This window comes from Salvelinus sp. IW2-2015, unplaced genomic scaffold (assembly GCF_002910315.2).
Source record: "Salvelinus sp. IW2-2015 unplaced genomic scaffold, ASM291031v2 Un_scaffold667, whole genome shotgun sequence".
In the NCBI taxonomy this organism is placed as follows: domain Eukaryota; kingdom Metazoa; phylum Chordata; class Actinopteri; order Salmoniformes; family Salmonidae; genus Salvelinus; species Salvelinus sp. IW2-2015.
This window is the reverse complement of record NW_019942592.1, coordinates 520,856-540,566: the sequence shown is the minus strand read 5'-3', so window position 1 is coordinate 540,566 and position 19,711 is coordinate 520,856. Positions and strand designations below refer to the sequence as shown.

The 19,711-nt window shown below is 38.9% G+C and overlaps 1 protein-coding gene across 3 annotated transcripts in view; it reads right to left on the bottom strand.

The window, feature by feature from the left end:
• LOC112068742 (paired box protein Pax-7) overlaps window positions 1–13,047 on the bottom strand; it is a gene marked incomplete at its 3' end in the record, with an annotated part of 62,366 nt that extends 49,319 nt beyond the window's left edge. For 2 of the 3 annotated variants that reach the window (XM_024135941.2, XM_024135942.2), the window contains 4 exon segments: window positions 9,720–9,848; window positions 10,107–10,236; window positions 10,948–11,183; window positions 12,549–13,047. In XM_024135941.2, coding sequence (XP_023991709.1) covers window positions 9,720–9,848; window positions 10,107–10,236; window positions 10,948–11,183; window positions 12,549–12,633 — 580 coding nt within the window. 3 annotated transcript variants of the gene reach the window in all.
• Window positions 13,048–19,711: the final 6,664 nt, after the last annotated feature.

Here is a 19,711-nt window from a genome sequence, read left to right as displayed (position 1 = left end):
CTCCTCCCTCTTCTTTCTCTCCTCCTTTTCTAGTGGCCATTCGGCTGACAATGGAGAGACTAGGCTGTCAGACATCAGAAGGGGTTTAGTCCCAATACAAGAAAAAAGGTATTCAATTAGAAGAAAAATGCTTTCAAAAAGGGAACGGAGACAATTGAATTTCCACTTCTTCTAAACCAGAGAGAGGATGATTCAAGCTCCAAAATCTATTATGCAATGGAAAACCCAAAACTATATTCAAAAGACAAACACAGACAAACTCAGATAATATATTAGTCTCATGGGGATGCCTGATCAGTCAGCAAATTATAGCCTACACTTGAGTTTTGAAATAACAATTTTGTAAACACTCTATCAAAAACACTATCGAAAAAGCCTATTAAGATGTTAATAAATATTTGGGGGGTTATAAGATGTCCAGGACACCCATTAGACAGGGAGCACAAATCATGGGGATGCAATACAATGTCATATTGGCTGTAAGCCATTAATCCACTGTTACACCTTTTAAACTGTGTTAATTTTTGCAAACTTTAAAGACTTTAATAGATGTCTATTGTAATTAATTTCATACCTAATTAGAAAGCACCGCCAAAGTCCATGTGTGGACTGCCCTGTTTAGCCCGCTTGATGGCTATAATTGACGCAGTAGTAGAAACTTTTGAAGAAAAAAATATTATCCATCGAGCAGTCCAATTCGAAGCGCTCTCATAATCATCCCTTTCTAGGTCTCCCCAAAAAGACTTGAAAGCCGCATTGGCTGGCCCTGACCAACCGCCTACTGTTTCCCACCGATGCACATTTCCCACCGATGCACTTGAGCATTTAAACGCTCTAATTAGATCTGACAAGTTAAACGAGTTAGTATTAGAAAAGGAAAAGCTGGTCAAGTTATAATTTCCGAGTCAAACTCTTGATCCCTAGCTTACCACTGTCATCCTTAGTAGTCTCAGTCTCCACATAATGGAGTGTTTCGTAGAATGCCACAGAAGGCAACATCCATCAATCTTATTGCTAATTAATAATGGATACCTTTATTAATAATAAGAAGAAGAAGAAAATAAGAAAATAAGAATCATATAATTTTAAAAGCATTATAGGCATGCTGTAAATTTATGCATAGCCATGCTCAACATTAGCAGCAAGAGAAAAATAAACAAATCTAAAGACCAAATACTATTATATATGCCGAATTATATTATTTTTGGTGAAAAAGATATGGTAGGCCGACACCTTCATATTTGTGTCAACCTTTCTCAATGAATAGGCCTACAATATAAATGCCCCAGGTGCATTGCAATGTAAGAATCGCTGGATTATGTTGATGAGAATCTCGTTATTTAGTTTTTGTTCAATAATAGGTGAATAGTAATAACAGTATCCTACATTGTGTCATTACCATCATAATTGTATTATCATTATTCGTTTAGTCTATATTTTTGACTGAAAACGGTGCTTTCTTGCAGTGGCGCCATCATGCAGCATTATTTGAGACAAGTTTTGGAAAAGTTGTCTGAAAGCATTAAGATCACCTACCTTGGGTAAGCCTACATGTGGCCCTCTCTATGGGATACCAAGATGAATTACAGGGGGAACTGCAATGAGCTGGATTTGTAGGCAGTAGCGTTGCATGGGTAGAATCACTGGGAAGCCCGAAAATAAAGCCATATTACAACCTATGTGTTGTGATAATTGTGTTGTTTGCTCTATAACCTGCTAATTCATATGCCTTGTGACCGTGTTATATAGACCTAAGGCCGAGACATTAAGAAGACACAGTGGCAGAATAAACCACACCTTTGTTTCAACCACACCTTTGTTTCATCACAAAACTGTAGCAACCTCTGTCTGGTGAATTCCACAAAGCATATTGCATGTAGCAAACAGTTACATGACCTACAGCATTGTCAAGCAAGTTAATGAGTCTGACATTTTCAGACCAGTAAACAACTATTGATTTAGAACCACAGAGAGTTACCGCAAGTCGCAAAGAAAACAGGAGCTGCCTCCACTATTCCAGCACCATTTCAACTTCAACATCATCAAATCACCTATGCTTAGTCTAAAAGATACCAAAAACGATTTTGTCCAATCAACATAAACTAAATATGATGTGGCTGTCCATGGTTCTGATATCTGTGTGTGTGCGTGTGGGTGTGCGTGCGCGTTCGTGCACATAGAAAAACATGTTGACTCACCCTACTTGTAGAGAAGGGCCAATGACCTCCTCCTCTCTTTCATGTTGACAAAATGGTCTATCACTCTGTCATGAAGTACATACTTGTTTTGTTGTCCAAGGCTACCTGGCTAAAATGATTGCTCGCTAGCCTAACTTCCTTTCATGGGCAACGTTAGCTAGTTAACATTAGCCTCCTACTAGCTACATATTTAATTTCCATCCTCTCAGGCCAGGGGAACAATGTATGAATTAATGGTTGGATCAGAATCACCATTATAATCATTGGCCAGTACAGAGAACTAAGTAAAACCACAAGTCCAAATCCCTATCCCCACCCATTGCTAATATAGGAAAGGGCCAATTTTATCTAGCTCTAGTCACCGGAGGATAACTACACAACAAGATGCAACAATTCAAGTTGTTTCTGACCAACGCTCTCAATGCGATTTGATAGGAGTGACGCCAAATTCAAACTGGCATCCCTTGACACTTTTTTTTGGTGCGCCAGGACCAGCTCACTCAGTTTAGTTCAAAGCTGATTGGCTGTTATTTTATTTTTTATTAAGGGAGTCCAAATGTTCGCTGGCTTCCCTTGCATTCAATGCTACTGGCGGCAACAATGTCATACTCTTTTGGACCAGACAACATTAGATAGATGGCCTACACATACAGAGACAGAAGGGTACTGTTTCGCTCGCTCAGATGCTCTCTCTGGTGAGATACATTCAACCTCTTGCAAATTGCAGGGCACAGAGGTGTCTATACCAGCCATGCTCAAGTTAAACTTTTTTTTTTTTACTGAAATATGTCATGCAATAGCTTTAAACTACTAACTCGTTTGGGAAAATTTGGCATTATATACTGATGAAAAGTATAAATGCAACACCCACTGGGGGGGAAGAGTCACTGTCGTGCCCAGTTCATGACTGTGTTTGTGTGTGTGGACCATGATAGTTCCTTAACGGTGGACACTGAGGAACTTGAAGCTCTCAACCCGCTCCACTACAGCCCTGTCGAAGTGAATGGGGGAGTGCTTGGCCCTCTGTTTCCTGTAGTCCACAATCAGCGTTTTGTCTTGCTGACGTTGAGAGAGAGGTTGTTGTTCTGGTACCACACTTCTAGGTTTCTGACCTCCTCCCTGTAAGTGTCTCATCGTTATTGGTGATCAAACCTACCACCGTCGTTGATGTTGGAGTAGTGCGCGGCCACGCAATCGTGGGTGAACAGGAAGTATAGGAGGGGACTAAGCATGCACCCCTGAGGGCCCCGTGTTGAGGGTCATCGTGGTGGATGTGTTGTAGCCTACTCTCACCACCTGGGGGCGGCCCATCAGGAAGTCCAGAATCCAGTTGCAGAAGGAAGTGTTTAATCCCAGGGTCCTTATTGGAGGGCACTATGGTGTTGAATGCTAAGCTGTAGTCAATGAACAGGATTCTCACAAAGGTGTTCCTTTTGTCCAGGACTTTCAGTCCAGGCCTGTGTACCTGCATCCAGCCAATGATGCCTTATATACATAATTGCATGCAGCCCACCTGTTGCAAGTAACTGAAGCAACACAGGAAAGGCAATATGCACCAAAATAACATTTTGATAAAAACAACCATTTCTATTTTAATTATGACATAATTACGTTGGAACAAGGGTATTGACAAAGCATTCCACCAAAATAGAACTTGACTCAAGTGTCTGGACCACCCATCACCATAATGCAAGAACATCATATATCTCTGGATAGCTGTTTTTCGAGCATGATATATCTCTGAAGTATGTGTGTGGACGCACATAAGAGGCACACATAACCAAAGTGTCAAGACAGACCATATAACTATATCATTATTGAAAAACTATACTATGATATTCTCATTAAAAGAAACGTGCGATAGGGTCAACACAAGTTCTAGTGAAAATAGGTTAAGTAAAACACAGGCGGAAATGACAGGAACACCCTGCACACTATTGCTATAACCGGGGCCTTGAGGGCAATTCTTCATAATTTGTGCCATATGATTTTTGTCAGAAAATCTGTTCTGTAACCCCCCATGTACACTAAATACCGTGGTTCAAACAAAACGGCTGCAAAAGTATCGACCACATTAAGGAAATGTGAAGTGAGTAGTCTAGTCTAGATTAAAAAGATCATCATCATCAACAACAACATCATAAACAACAACGAGGACGACGAAAACATGCACGGATTAAAAGATCCTAAAGTGATGATGTATCGTAATTTAGTTTTGAAAGACTTATGAATCACAGTATAGGCCAATATTTTTATATTTTTCAAGCATGAAATGTTAACCTTGGAATGCTATATCGCATCCAATAACAATGTACAGTAAATGAGCCGGGAAATGAAATCCTTTTAAGTTATTAAGCAGGAAAGGATTCTGAACTCGTCTTTATAAATGAGGTAGAAATTCCCATGTCGTCTTCTACACTTCTCAAAGTCCCTTAAATAGCTGTAGAGGGAAGATTGTCCATTTTGGAGAATCCCACAAGAGATGGAAAACCATTCTCCTAAGTAGTGTGCACATGATAGGACTTGTCCCACGTGGCAAACATTGCTTTAATTAAAAGACCAGACCAGCCAAAAGGCTTTTAAACACTGTCTGTCAGTTTGTAATACGATGAACCACCATTGTGTTTGTGCCGCAACAATAATGTTTCTGATAAGCATAAGGATCGAGTTGTCCTCATCTACTTTCTATATTTCCTTGGCTTGCTCTCTATTATTATTATTATTATATTTTTAACAAGACTGCGGAGAACGAAAATCCTGTACACGACAAATTCGGGGTCCCCCTCAAATTCACAGGTCACCCAAAACAGTGGGTATAATTGCGCGTTAACGCTCCTCCCGAGGAGAGAACGAATCGAGACCTAATCGTTCAAATGTTTTCTGTATCCGTTTAACGTGTCATTACCATCGGTTGACGTGTTATTTAGAAATCAGCCCCGTGACATAGGCTATAAATCACCGTGTGTTCAGATACCAACTCGAGGTGTGAAAATATTGTTCCTTTATCACAGTGGCGGGTAACGATTAAAGGGGTCCATACTGTTAATTGTATAAAAGCTTGTAAACCATGACCCCTGCTAAATATTGTTCACTGTCGAAGAAATCGGCTTCGGTACAAACGATTTAGCATAAATTACCAATGATTGTGTTAGTTTTGGAGAGCGTGGAGTCTTTAGCCTATGTCAGTGACTGATTTATGCGTTTTGAGTCTCAAAATTCAGTGTCCTATCAAAATCAAGACAAAGCTTTCCTAACAAACCTATTTGAAATCTAATTATGACCGGCTTGGGTAATTTGATTGGTTCCAGGATTACACCATGGTCTTTATCGTGATTTTGACTGTCCGTTTCCATAAAATAACCATGCATGCTTACAGTAGACTCTAATTTACATTATTTGACAGAAATTGGTAGCCTATTGTCTTTAGTAGGCTATAATTGATTTAAAATGTTTACAAACGTTTTTAAATAGTTAAATGTGATTTCTTAATTACAACTAATATATTGTTTTGAACCAGAACATATTATTATTATTAATATATAATAATATTATTATTGGGCTATTATTAGGCTATTCGTATTATTTATATTATTCTATTCTATTATTATTGTCAATAATATCGTAATCGATTATATAATTAGCTGTTGCGAGGGTTTTCAGCTTTTGCCCTCTGTGTGTAAGAAATCTACCAATGTAAATTCCAGTGAAATGTGGCGAAAGCGGGCTGCGGGGAGGTTAATCCGAGTTTAATGCAGTGAAGCACAGCGCAGGATCTGGGCTATGATGGGTGTGTTATCTCTGCCCAACATTTGGGTCTCCCTCAATTTCAACCCAACCAAATAGCTGCAAGAAAGTGCAGATAGAGTTACTCTCAATGCCTGAGGATTTTTTTATTAATAGCTAAATAACTTCCCCATACTTTCATTAAATCTCTCTCACACACTATTCCAGATGGATTTGTTTGAAGTTGTCTCTTACTTCATTCCCCTGTCCTTCTCATTCAGCACGGCTTTAGACCCCGAAATATAGCTACATTATATTTCAGGAGATATGTGTGTGCGTGCGCGTGTGTGTTTGTGCGTGTGCGTGCATGCGTCGAACACACTCATTTCAAAGCTTTCTTTATTTTTGGTCTTTATACATTTAAAATTGTTTTGCCCGTTTCTGTCGTTTAATAAAGTTTGCAACTTCTCAGTTCTCATAGATGACGTTATTCTTTACTAACCCTTTGCATAAAACATCCTTGTTCTTAATCGATACCCATGATCATTTAATTGAATATGCACACAGAGAAAGTGAGCCTGGAGCCTCGGATTGCCTGACACCACAGTGGCTCTCCAATGCTCTCTCTCGTGATCCCTTCCCAACGCCCAGAAAGCCCGTCTGACCTCTGTTTGATTAGATTGAGAACCACAGGTAATCCGAAGATTTGCTGAAGTGTCCCTTGCCTCCACCTCGCCAATTCCTCCAGGCTACAGAGGACAGTTTGTTGGTTTAGTTATTATAGATTGTCCCTTTAAAATGGGCGGATTCATTCTTTCCCTGGCGTTCTGATCATTCATGCACAAACAATATACCTTCTCCAGGATTGAGAACATGCACGTGTGGCGTTTTGTCTAACCCCTTTACCCCGTTGGTCGCCTAATTCAACTTGTCAGGGTCATCGCAGCATCTCACTATCACTATCACGTTATTGAGGATGGCAGGTGGAAAGCGTATATGGATGAATATTCTTATCAAAATGACATAGGCTAAGGCTGCGTTCCTTTTATAAACACGTGTGTAGGGATACCAAGACAGTGGAGGTACAGCTTTCTGTAAACTCTTGTATATAATCTTATATATCATCTCCACACATCATGGTGATCTATATCCATTAAACTACGCCAAGTGGCAGCGGTGTAAGGCACCAAATCTCAGTGCTAGAGGCGTCACTACAGACCCTGGTTCGATTCCAGGCTGTATCACAACCAGCCGTGAATGGGATGTCCCATAGGGCGGCGCACAAATTGCCCACCGTCGTCCGGGTTAGGGTTTGGCCGGGGTAGGCATCATTGTAAATAAGAATTTGTTCATAACTGACGTTCCTAGTTAAATAAAGGTTAAATATAAATAAATAATAGCCTATTGCAACTTGCTTGAAATTATACATTGAAAATAGCCTACTTGTTTTATCATTTCGGATTACACAGAAGATAAATCTGTGATGCAACACTCACATATAGCCTATGAATAAATAGACAAATAAATCAACACATTTAATACATCTAGAGAGCTCTGAAGTAAACCACAAATCTCGTCAATGTGTCACCAGGGCGAGCCACTGTGAGCTCCGCTCAGAGATGAAAGTGAAAAGAAATAAAAGGCTCAATTTAATCTGCGTTAAAACCCTTCAACATAACGTTTGTGCTTCCAACTCAGAGAGTGAGGGGCTGATTGGGGATAAATACATTTCTTACCATGCCTGCAAGCTATTACACCCCACTCCAACACAGCCACCTATTCAACAGACACGTTTCCATTACTTACGCTAATAAGTCTCAACGTTATTAAATGCCATCCGGATGGTAAACTGTATAAGGACAAATACGAATCTTTTTAAGAATTAAAAAGCACATTTGGTATGTTCTGAGTTCACGAAGGCAGATCTGACGCTGTCATTCGTAGGCCTACGTGAGGTATCCAACATTCTGATGTGACATTGTTGCAAGTAAATTAACATTTCATAATGCAGGGCATGAGCCGACCAAATCTTCGATGTAAACATGGTCATAATTCGTGTGTTGAGCATCGAATAAGAACAATCATCATCAGAAAAAATAGCAAAGCAATTAGGAAAAAATGCAGTTAAACATTCGGCAACAAGTTCACCTTGGAATGGAACAAGATAAAATCCCTTTGAAATCAGAAGCCGAAATGTTACTGGCTCTACCAATGGGTAATTTTGCCTGAAGTGTTTATAGCCAAAGGCTATCTGTTTACAAACTGAAACGCCAACATTACACCATGCAGCTGAGAAACACAATGATCCGACCTCTAAATGGATAAATGGACACAAACCATTTAAAAAAAGAAAGCACCGTTTTGCACCATGAAATGCGTTGGCTATTCTCCTCCAACCGATTATTCCGTAATATTACAAAACTATCTACCAGCGGGGTATACTGAATAATTCATTTCCCTTTATATGTACCCTTGCCCTTTGTCCAAAATATTTTCTTTCTCTGGTTGCGGGTTTTTGAATGAGAATGGACCGGACAATTCCCCTTTTTGCTGCCCTGCTTTCTAAGATTTGCCTTTGTAGACCTACCTCGGAATCTTCACTTTAGAAAAGCGTCATTGGAGAGAGGTTTTGCGACTGAAGTTCATCTTCAAGTTCGAATAAGTTTGGCTGTGTTTTTTTATGGGGAAAAGCTTTTTGTGAACTCTTATCTAAACCCTATTCAATGATGTTTGATCTTCTTAAATGGCGACCTTTGTCTCTTTCAGGACAGGTTTGTATAAGCACTATGATTTTCTCTCTCCCTCTATATTCAATGACATAGAGCGCACTGACAAGTGGCACAATAACACGAACTAACTAACTGAATTACATTTTTCATATAGACTTAGGCTATACAAAAATATGAATTTGAGTTATCTTAAAATACTAGCTAAATAAATAATGTCGTTTATTCCGATTAGCTATAATGTTAAAAATTGTAATATTCACAATAAGCGTTGTTATTTTTAAATGGTAATCATTTGTTTCAAAAACGTTTGTTACCAACTAGTTAATGTGTGCAAGCGTTAACATAATTGCCGTGAGTATTACGGGGATATGGCTGCAGAGAAGATGCCCTCCTCGTTTCAGTTTAACTAACAAGTGATGTAGTGTCTCTAAACCGACATTGATCGTCAAACCGGTCAACTGTCAGCTGTCGTTTAGGAAGAACGTTAAAAGAGCGGGAGAGGAATTTGTAAAACAAATACATTTTCTGGAGCTAAATAGGCTACCTTCCGTCAGGGCTCACATAAATAATTGAGTAATTGAGTAAAGACTGACTGGGATTTCAAAGCAGGAATGAATGAGCCAATCTGCGAGAGGATTTTCCGGTTTACCATAAAAATATAAGGATTTCCCAAGAGATATAGACCATAGAAAAATACATTTAAATCAATTGTTGACCTATTTGAAAATTCTAAGATGATTAAAAAAACGACTGTAGCTTCACCTCCAAATAATAATAAATAAAATAATTATTAATTATATAGGCCTAATAGGAATAGGGTGTAGGCCTACTAAAATGTAATAATAACAACAATAGCGATAACGATAATAATAAAAATAATGGTTGTTGATGATGATGATGTTGATGATGTTGCTATTGGAATTAGCATGGGCCTAATACAGCATTATCGTGGTGTGTGTATAGGATAAAAGTACGCCTAACATTTTATTGTTTAATAAGACAAATAAGAATGACACGATTTAGTCACAATTTATAGCAAAGTAAACCATGTTTTTCTTTGCTGGCCTACCTTTATCACCGAGAATGCCATCGATGCTATGCTTTGTTTTCTTTTCCCCGTCTTCATCCTTCTTATCACTATCGTCGTCATCATCTTTCTTGCCGAATCGGGCCCTCAGAACTCGGCTGATGGAGCTCACTGAGAGAAAACCAAATAGGCCTTGGATTACAACAAAAAAGTCCTACGGTATTTTGTATAGTAAATGAATGGTATATTTCCTCATATGTATATGCTCATCAGCTCATGTCAAGACAATGTGAAAAATAATAAAGTTACAAAAATAGAAGTACAATACATAAAAACTGCACATCAAATACCAGACTGTAGAGGGGTTCATGTCTCATCCCCTTACAGTAATCACCATAAGAAGGAAAAGTTGCTTACCAGAAGCCTCACCTGAAGGAACAGTGCTTCTGTCGCACACCCCGTCCTTCAGCAGCTTGTCCCGGATCTCCCAACTGAACATCCCGGGGTTTTCTCGCTTGTACTCCTCAATCCGCTTCTCCACATCCGGAGTTGATACCTGCTGTGGGTTTTATCATGTGCAACGACCAGACACAGAGAGTCGAAACAACTTTTAATTCACACGAAGAACATGATATTGTAATGTATATGGATACAAATACACATAGCCTACGTGTTTCCCTGATGGGGAGTTTGAAAATAAGACGCATGCCTTCCTACAACATTTCAAGGCCTATAGCCCAGTTATTTTGTTAAATTAACGTCAAAAGTAGATTTATTTTGTGCATTTTAGCTAACCCTAACCCATTTCCTAACCTTACCTCCAATTATCCTAACCTGCTACGTCAATTATCCTAACCTGCTGCGTACATTTTCTGAACCTGCTACGAAAAGCCAAATCTGACGTTTAATTCGACAAAAACTGGATACCTTCTAGCCATGAACCTATAGCATAGGCTACTCAATTTACTGATTGAAGGCCTAGTTTCGAGATGTATGGTTCCTGTCTTCATAGGCTACCTCACAAATCAATCACACACAAAACTGAATGTATTTCACTCCATGCAACAGTCATAACTTATAGGCTATAACTCGTAATGTTTGCATGTGGAAATGGTTGCATCATGCAGGCATGCAGGTGTGTAAAATGCACGTGACATGATAACTGACGAAGAAGAAGAAGAATTGATAGTCTTACACGGATTGCAGGTCAAGGTGTCGGCTAGCTGAAGTCGATTGTGAAATAACGTAGAAACTATAGTCCTCCACTCACCCTAGGCTTGCTGCCTCCTATTGCCCCGGGACGAATCGAACCGGTCTCCTGGTACCGACAGAGGATTTTGGAGACACAACCATGGGAAACTCGTAGCTGTCGCGAGATTACGCAGGGTCGGATGCCATGGTGGGCCATCTCTACTATCTTGTGTCTGATATGATTTGGCAGCGGCCTCCCGTTGATGAACACTCCACCGAGCTGGTTCACCCGACCTTGGCCCAGGGGGGTTGATACTGTTCCACAATAAACATATTCAGGTCCTGTATATTGTCCTGATGATATTGTAATTGTTAAAGTTTAATGCGCAAGAGATCAAGTTAGACAACAATGCAATGACAAAGAGGGCAATGTGAAATTAGGTTAAGGATAAATAATTAAATATGTTGATGTGAAATTTGTTTGGTACTATATAGGCCAACTTTAAATTAATTAATATCTTGAGCGTTATTTCACATAGACAATAATTCAATACAAAATGAGTAGGCCTAGGCCTGTAGTTCTTGACTATCAATTTTCGGCCCAAATCCCATTATCATGCGCCTATAATAATCATCATAATAATATTAATTATCATTATCGTCATCACAACCGTGATAATAATACAGTAATAATAATTGTATGGATGTGTCGAATGGATGAACGTCTAATTCTGACATTAGACTGTGAGAACTGGTAGTAGCAAAGGTTTATTATATTAAACTATAAGATAGACACATTCCAAACATATCCCACAGCCCATCCATTCTTAGTAGATAACCCTGCCCACACTCATTCCCAGTCAGCCTGGCTGGCAGGACGTATCATTAGTGCCATAGAGCACTTGAGGATCTCATTTCGTATTCAAGAGGCACTGAAGAGTGTGGAACTTTCCACCTTGATTATTCCTAGTCATGCTGTACAAATATTGATGTGATCCTTTGAGCTATCTCTTTGCTGTGTATTTTGTTTCCATCTGCAGCAACAGGATACTTCAACAAATCATGGAGCTTTTGGTATTGTACATTTTCGTTAAAAGCTCTTGAGCACGAACAGGCTGTGATTGGGACCGATTCCCATAAATAGGCCTACCTGCAAATACAAATTGGTATTTTTCCGCGCATTTGCTTAGATCTTTTTTTTTGTATTGCCTCGCATAGTTTATAATTTGACTCATGAAGTTATCTTAGCAACCATGTCACCATTGGTTTAGTACGTTTTAAATTGCATAAAAATATCACTAATCAATCAGGAGGATAGGCCTATTACGCATTCAAAATTCTATGAAGTAACATTTTGATCATCCGTATTGTCAGTGAGGTAAACATAACAAACACTAGAAATAATCAATTTAAAGTAGGCCTATACTTCTACAATCAACATCTAGGCCTGTCTAGCAATGTTAGGCTGTCTATTCTGTAACACAACAATTTCATTTCCCCTGTATAGTAGCCTAGACCTAAATTAATAGACAATATAAAACACAATTGTCTAATATTTAACAAAGATGAGCTACAACAAATCAAAAACACAATTGCGTAATATATAACCTCCCTCTGATGACGAGTTATTTTTTGTTGCAACTCTCGAGAAATGTTTTCCAAGTTAAAAAGCTGCCGTACCTTCCAGAGGGAATCCCGTGCGGGGGTAGTTCTGGCCTGGCGCAGGGCGCATCATTCGAGGCACTGTTCCTGGTAAAGTAGCCATTCTAGCTACTGAAGCAACACCGAGTGGGCACTGGTACCAAATTCTTACTCGTGCAAAGTCCAGACAAGAAAATGTAGGTCTAAGCCGACAGGATGTGACGAAATGTCTCCTCTCAAAAGGATAAAAAGCAGACAATAAAATCGTAGTCCCAGTCAGAGAAACTCCTAAATAGTTAAACCCCTCCAACAGCAAAAGTGGTGATGTTCGTCACCTGGTTGGTGAGTTGGTGAGGTAAAAGAAGACCCCTTTAGTAAAGGGTTTTGTGCAGTGTAAAGGGAGGGGATGCACCTTGAACTCAAATGTGTAAATGGGCAAAGTTTATTTAATTCTTTACCTTGATATACGTTATCCGCTAGTTTTAACGTCTGCTTGCTGGTTGAAAGTAGTATAAGTGGCCAACTTTGGCGCGCGTTGTAGGAGGAGACACTGGAGCGCGCCGATAGGCTCGACGTTCCTTAATTTATTCATGACCGGGAGAGTGGGTATAGCCGCGGACTTGACGACCAATCAGACAACGGCATGGGAAGCAACGCACTCATGCAGTTTTGAATTCATTGCATCACTCCCTCCACATTACAAAACTAAGAAACAAAACCAAACAGATGTGATGGTAATCATTATACCTGAATAAAACACGACTCCTTCTTTGCTCTGTCCATACACGTGAATCATTCTAAACAAGAATTATTAATGTGTATCTATATTTGTGTAAGTACAATATTCACAAATCCATATTGTATGTATGTATGTATGTATGTATGTATGTATGTATGTATGTATGTATGTATGTATGTATGTATGTATGTATGTATGTATGTATATGTATGTATGTATGTATGTATGTATGTATGATGTATGTATGTATGTAGTATGTATGTATGTTATGTATGTAATGTATGTAATGTATGTATGTATGTATGTATGTATGTATGTTGTATGTATGTATGTATGTAGCCTATGTATGTACGCATGTACGCATTGTGTGTTGTGTGTGTTGGTGTGTTGTGTTGTGTTGTGGTGTTGTGTGTGTGTGTGTGTGTGTGTGTGTGTGTTTAAACTTGGAGATAATTATTTGCTATGGTCAAGTTGGCTTAAACTTTTTATGATATCAGATAGCAATTTGAGGTTCAACACTATAGGAAAAAGACTACACGAAAAGTGCAAGAAAGGTTAAAGAAGTTAACTGAATATTAGGCCTACTCCAAGAGCAACTCTATTCCCCCGCTCATCGTCACCCGCATTTCAATGGGGATAGATTCGACCGTTACGTTGAGGGACTGACTGACTGACCATTGAGGTGCTTCAGCAAGCCTTACCTCCCTTATCCTACCTCATTTGCACACACTGTATATATACTTTTTCTATTGTATTATTGACTTTATGTTTGTTTATTCCATGTGTAACTCTGTGTTGTTGTTTGTGTCGCACTGCTTTGCTTTATCTTGGCCAGGTCGCAGTTGTAAATGAGAACTTGTTCTCAACTAGCCTACCTGGCTAAAGGTGAAGAAAAAAAATGAAAAAGAGATCTGGCATAACTTTGCCATCATAAATTGTAGAAATAGGCCCAACAAGCGCCTAACTGTGAGTTGAAACTCATGCAATGACCAATAATCAAGATTTGTAAAGACCCTATCTGGTTTATATCTGTTTTTACGACTTTTCAATTGTAGACTGAAGAAATTGTTATAGACTATAATGATCAAAGCAGAATTTAAACATTTAGGCCTATCTGACAGGAAAATGTTCAGCTAACTAAAACAATACAAATATAAATATAATATAAATAAATCTAAATAGAATATTTTAAAAAGTTAACTTGGATGTATTAGAGGTGATTATTTTGAAAGTATAGCTCACATGAATGTATTATAAAAAATCATGCGGAATACTTTTTTAAATACATATTTTTACAGTTTGTTCACAGACTGGATTCAGCAGAGTAAGCTAATTCAGCAAATGTCTAGGGAATAAGAGGGGGTTTCCTTATTGATTTGATAACAATATAATAGACTAGTTAGCCTGTCACCCGCGTTCTCTTCTGCAGAAAACACCTGTAGGATAGGCCTGCATGAGTTTGCGGTAGAATATTTCATACAGACAAGGTTCCTATTGCTATTGCTATTTCATCCGTGGAATTCAATACCACAATATAGGTGAAGATATTCTATTTTGGAAATTAACATTTTAACTTCAATTAGGCCGAAAATTGCGTGTTGAGAACATCAAACAAGTTTCAGTTAAACGTGCAAGCTTCTGAGTATTACAGTAATTACACCGATCTATGGTGGTAGTGGGCCGATAGCCTAACAGGTAGGCGTAGAGAACATTTACAAGAGGGACCTTTCAAATAGCAATAGCTTAAAGCAAATTTTAATAAAAGTAATAGGTTAAAACTATTAGCCTACATTCTTAAGTAGCCTAAGAAAGGAGACTAGGTTGAAAGTCGCGTGTCAACTCTGTGGGCCTGCCGTGCATATACAATTGCTGTGGAAAACACTACTGGTGGAAGGCAATTTCACAAATCATTTTTGCAACAATTAGGGAGTGTGGAGGGGTGAAATGGCGATTTCACATGCAGATGCGCCGATGGGGAGGACCTGGTACCCTGCGGAATAGCTATGACCCTAACCCTGCCGCTTTGGTTTGCTTCACATGGGACAGAAGGCACAAAGAGCCCGCCTCACCCTCCTTGGAAAGACTCACCGAGCATTGGATTAAGTCAAGCATCAATCACGTGAAAACCAAACAAAAGCGTTTTCTAGAAAAGCATTCTTTAGATGGAAACATCAGCTGTCTTTCTACTGCCTTTAGCGAGGAGGCATGTTACCAATACGTTCGCTCTCTCTCACGATAAAAATACGAATATAAATCACCTTCCCCGCAAGTGTGTTTTTCAAACCTCATAATAATATAAGGCTGGTTCAGTATTATTATTTTTTACTTCAAGTATCATTTCAAGTTTGTGTCTGCTTTATTGAAATTCATGTAAAAGGATTGGAACATTTTTATTTAAATATTATAAAATCAATAAACAGTAAACATTCACATGTTGTTCTTTCTTTGGTGTGGGTTATTTTGGTTGATATTGAGACCCCCCTATGTCTATCTTTATGTAGGCCTAAATACAATTCTAACAAAAAGGCTGATAACCATGATAATGATGATAATATTGGTTAGTTTTATTTAAAACAATGTTACACATAATATAGTATTAGGCCTAACAATGTCAATATCAACCTGTCAGGCAATATATTTATAAAAGTGTGTTTAGTCTGGTCCACTTGCTTTTAGGTTTTCCATAAGGAGTATGTAAAAATAAAGGAAATAGCTATGCATTATTTACTCAATGCATTTATTTGCAATCCACAGCCATAATTAACTTTTGTGATCAAATGACAAATTCAGCACCCCATTACCCTTTACTATTAAATTAAGTTGTTATAACACTAGATTTTACAGGTTTATTTTGTACATTTTAATTTAAGGACAAACCGATTGCAAGAAACGCATCCCAGCTCCTGTTCACTAACTGAGATTCTGAACTCTTGGCACACCATGACACCAAAATACTTTTTTTTTGTTGAGTCAACATTAAGCATGGTGGGCTATATCATTTACACGATCATTATGTTGCCATTTTGGCTGCATGATCAGCTTAATACTTTTAGGCGCGTTTCTCATGATGGCGCAATGATGTACGCTAATGTCCACTAGTGGGCGACGATCTTTACTTTACATGCCCTCTCTATGTCCCCTATATTCACCAGGTAAACGAATGGCCGATGAAAGTACAGCAAACTACTTGCAGGAGAATTTCAGGAGATATTGGGTATATTTGTCCAGAGAAAGATGTCTCATTGTGACAGTTGATTGACACAGCCCCCCCCCCCCMCTGACACACGTCCCTGCATCTGATTCCAATAAGGGACTGTCACTTGTTTCTTTTATCAAATTCACAAGACAGAAAACACTTCCCCTTTTAACATATTGTCTCCAGTCTTATCTTGATCTGGGTTGTTCTTCAAACACTTTGCTACAAAGCCTCATTATTTGTGACATGGCAATTACCCAAGTTTCTTTTTAGCTTGTAGGTGAATACTGTTGTTTCTCTGCAAGGCATCCTATCTCCATCCTGCATCAACTCATAGTGTCTTGTACAATTTTTAGCTATTCATGTTGGAAGTACACAAAGAAAGCCTACCTTTGATAAGAGCATTGCTTATTTAACCATCATAGTTTGAACAAAGTAAAGCATTGCATGAATATAGTTTTAATGACATCTTGTATGTGGTGTTACCAACTTGAAGCATTACTTTAACATTTTCCTAACATAATTTAAAGTTCCCTAACATAATACTATTTTCCCACTGCTATTCTCTTCTCTTTGATATTAAAGAGTATCTTCAGCAAAAAATGGAATGCTTATCCTTTTGTTGATGTGTAAATGATGTGTAAATGAGTTGAAACAAATTGCACACTGTACAGAAGTACCCACTGGAAAGGAGAAAAAGCTATTTACAACATAAAACTAAATTGGATACAGACAACCAGTGCAAATATTTTCCGCTAAGTAAAATAGCAAATCTTGTGTCCTTTATTAATGTCCAACACTTGAAAAACACAAATCACAGAGCTTCTTGTTATTTTACTTTATAAGATAAGACTCCTTCATAATACAAAGCACTTTTTTCCTCTCTGTGGAGTCTCTGCCTTCACACACAGCTTGTGAGTTCCACTTGATGTGCATTGTCTTTCAATTTGAGACATTTGGATAAATTATTATCTTGAACAAAAACACATCAACATTTCTTATAAAGTATTTCATGTCCATATAGAGGTGATAGAGTGGCAGAATGCTCTCGATCTCTCCTCTGTGGCCTGGAATGTGTTCAGACAGGTGCGACTGCTGCAGAGCAGAGCAGACTACTGCCAGGACCATGCTAGTTATGTGCCAGGTCCTCCCACTTAGAGTGTACCGTGACGCTGCAGCTCAGACACTAACACGTTCTACTTTGCTCTGCTCTGCAAATCCAGCAGAATCTTGTTAACTTGCTGGGGCATGTTCACATCTGCTTGGAATTATCAAAATGTGTTATTGCTTCCTTATGGGAATAATTTTTATCAGGATGCAGAGAGAGATACTATATAAAATGGTCTTGCAAGAGGGAAGGAGAGCTGCTTTCTTTACTTAATTAGAGGGTGCTGCTTATAGATACTCATCACATTAATACAAACAGACATATGCTTAAGGGAGACACTGGACAGACAGACACAGCTAGGGCTCTGATAGGCTGATGTTGTACCCACAAGATAGAGATGACCATGACAGAGTGAAGTGGAGAGGAGGGCAGATGAACTCCCTCACAGCCAGATCAGCAGCATCACTAAGTAACCCCTGAGAGGAAAGGAGAGGGGAGCGGGGGAGTGTAGGTGACATCAGGCTGGCAGCAGGTGTCCCCAGCTGGATGGGTGGGTGGGGGGTGAGGGGGGGTAGAGGGTGATCCATGGCAGCGTGGGTGACATGCTGTCACTGCTCATTATTGCATGAATCCTGTTGTATCTTAAAACCCCTAGCTCATTAGATTGGTATACAGTAGACATGTCATTGACAGTATGGAGGCTTGGGAGATGAAGAGCCTGTCCAACTAGTTTGTTTTTGGACATTTAAACTTTGGGTACATGAAAATGTTGGCTGCTCATGTGTTTACGTGCAAGGTGCGGGATGCTAAAGCCCTGCCACTGAGAAAGAGAGAGGAATAGCTGTCATTCTCACTAAACAACCCACAGAGGCACAAACAAATGGATTCTGGCAAAACCGAAGGCCCTTATCGCCTTGTGGCAGAGCTCACCTGTCTCTTCAGTTAACAGCCCAACACTACCCTAGTTTCCCTCTACAGTCAAATGTCACTGCACTTCAAATATAAATCTACTTCAAATACCCCTACAGTTTGAGTCTGTCTGTTTTGTTTGTGTATCTAAGTGTTGTGGTGGTATCATGCCTGTTCCCCATTGATCTGTAAAGAAAGATATTATACTATAGCCTCTGTGTTTAATTGCATACATCCAAGTCTTTGATGATTTGCATCCCACCATCGCACAAGATAATAGTGAATAGTAGATGGTGTAAAACAAGTCATGACTGTTGCTGCTGTGTTGAGTAGGAGAAACGCATGCAGAGCCACTCAGATAACAACCCTGTTGATTGTCTGTCAGGGCCCTCAGATGACACAAACCTGACCAGAGGAGAACCATGTCGGTCAAAACGTTTTATTTGTTGTATCACTGAAAGCCTAATCAAAGATAATTTATGGGGGAATCAAACATTGAGTAGATATTACGTAGTAATGCAGTTTGTATGTGATTAAACACTCTATGATTGCAAACACATCCCGGAATCTTGACCTAGACCGTGTGACTATATTGTATATAAGTTTTATTCCATTATCACCATTTAATTTTCTCTGAAGAGGCCATCAATTATTTATAATTGCTAAGTAAGACTGAGTTTATAAAAGTTATATTACTACTAAAACGCAAAGTGAAGATCAGAGCGAGCATGATATTTCATTTCACGAGCATGAATATTTCAAACAATATTTCTGTGACTAATTTAAGTGGAAATCATGAAAAGTATTTGATGAATGTGTCTTCGTTGATGTCTGATAAATTCTACAAAATCCCTATGAATATTAATACAAGAGATCCTGAATGTTTTTTGTATTAGCTAATTAATATGTATAATCTAAAAATCTAATCAAACTCCACTTTCCCCTTGCGACATTGTGTATCCTCCTGTAGTGGTGAAGTAGACTACTTGTCCACACTGTCAATACCTGAGAGGCATCAGAGCTCCAGTAAGAAACAACAGTAATAAACAAGCAACAAACTATAAACCAAAATGATGTGTTCTATGTACCACACTGTAAATTGTATGGTTTAACAAATAGACTTGAGGAGTTGTGCCCCATATTCACGTGGGTGCGTGTGCTTGTGTGTGTGTGTGTGTGTGTGTGTGTGTGTGTGTGTGTGTGTGTGTGTGTGTGTGTGTGTGTGTGTGTGTGTGTGTGTGTGTGTGTGT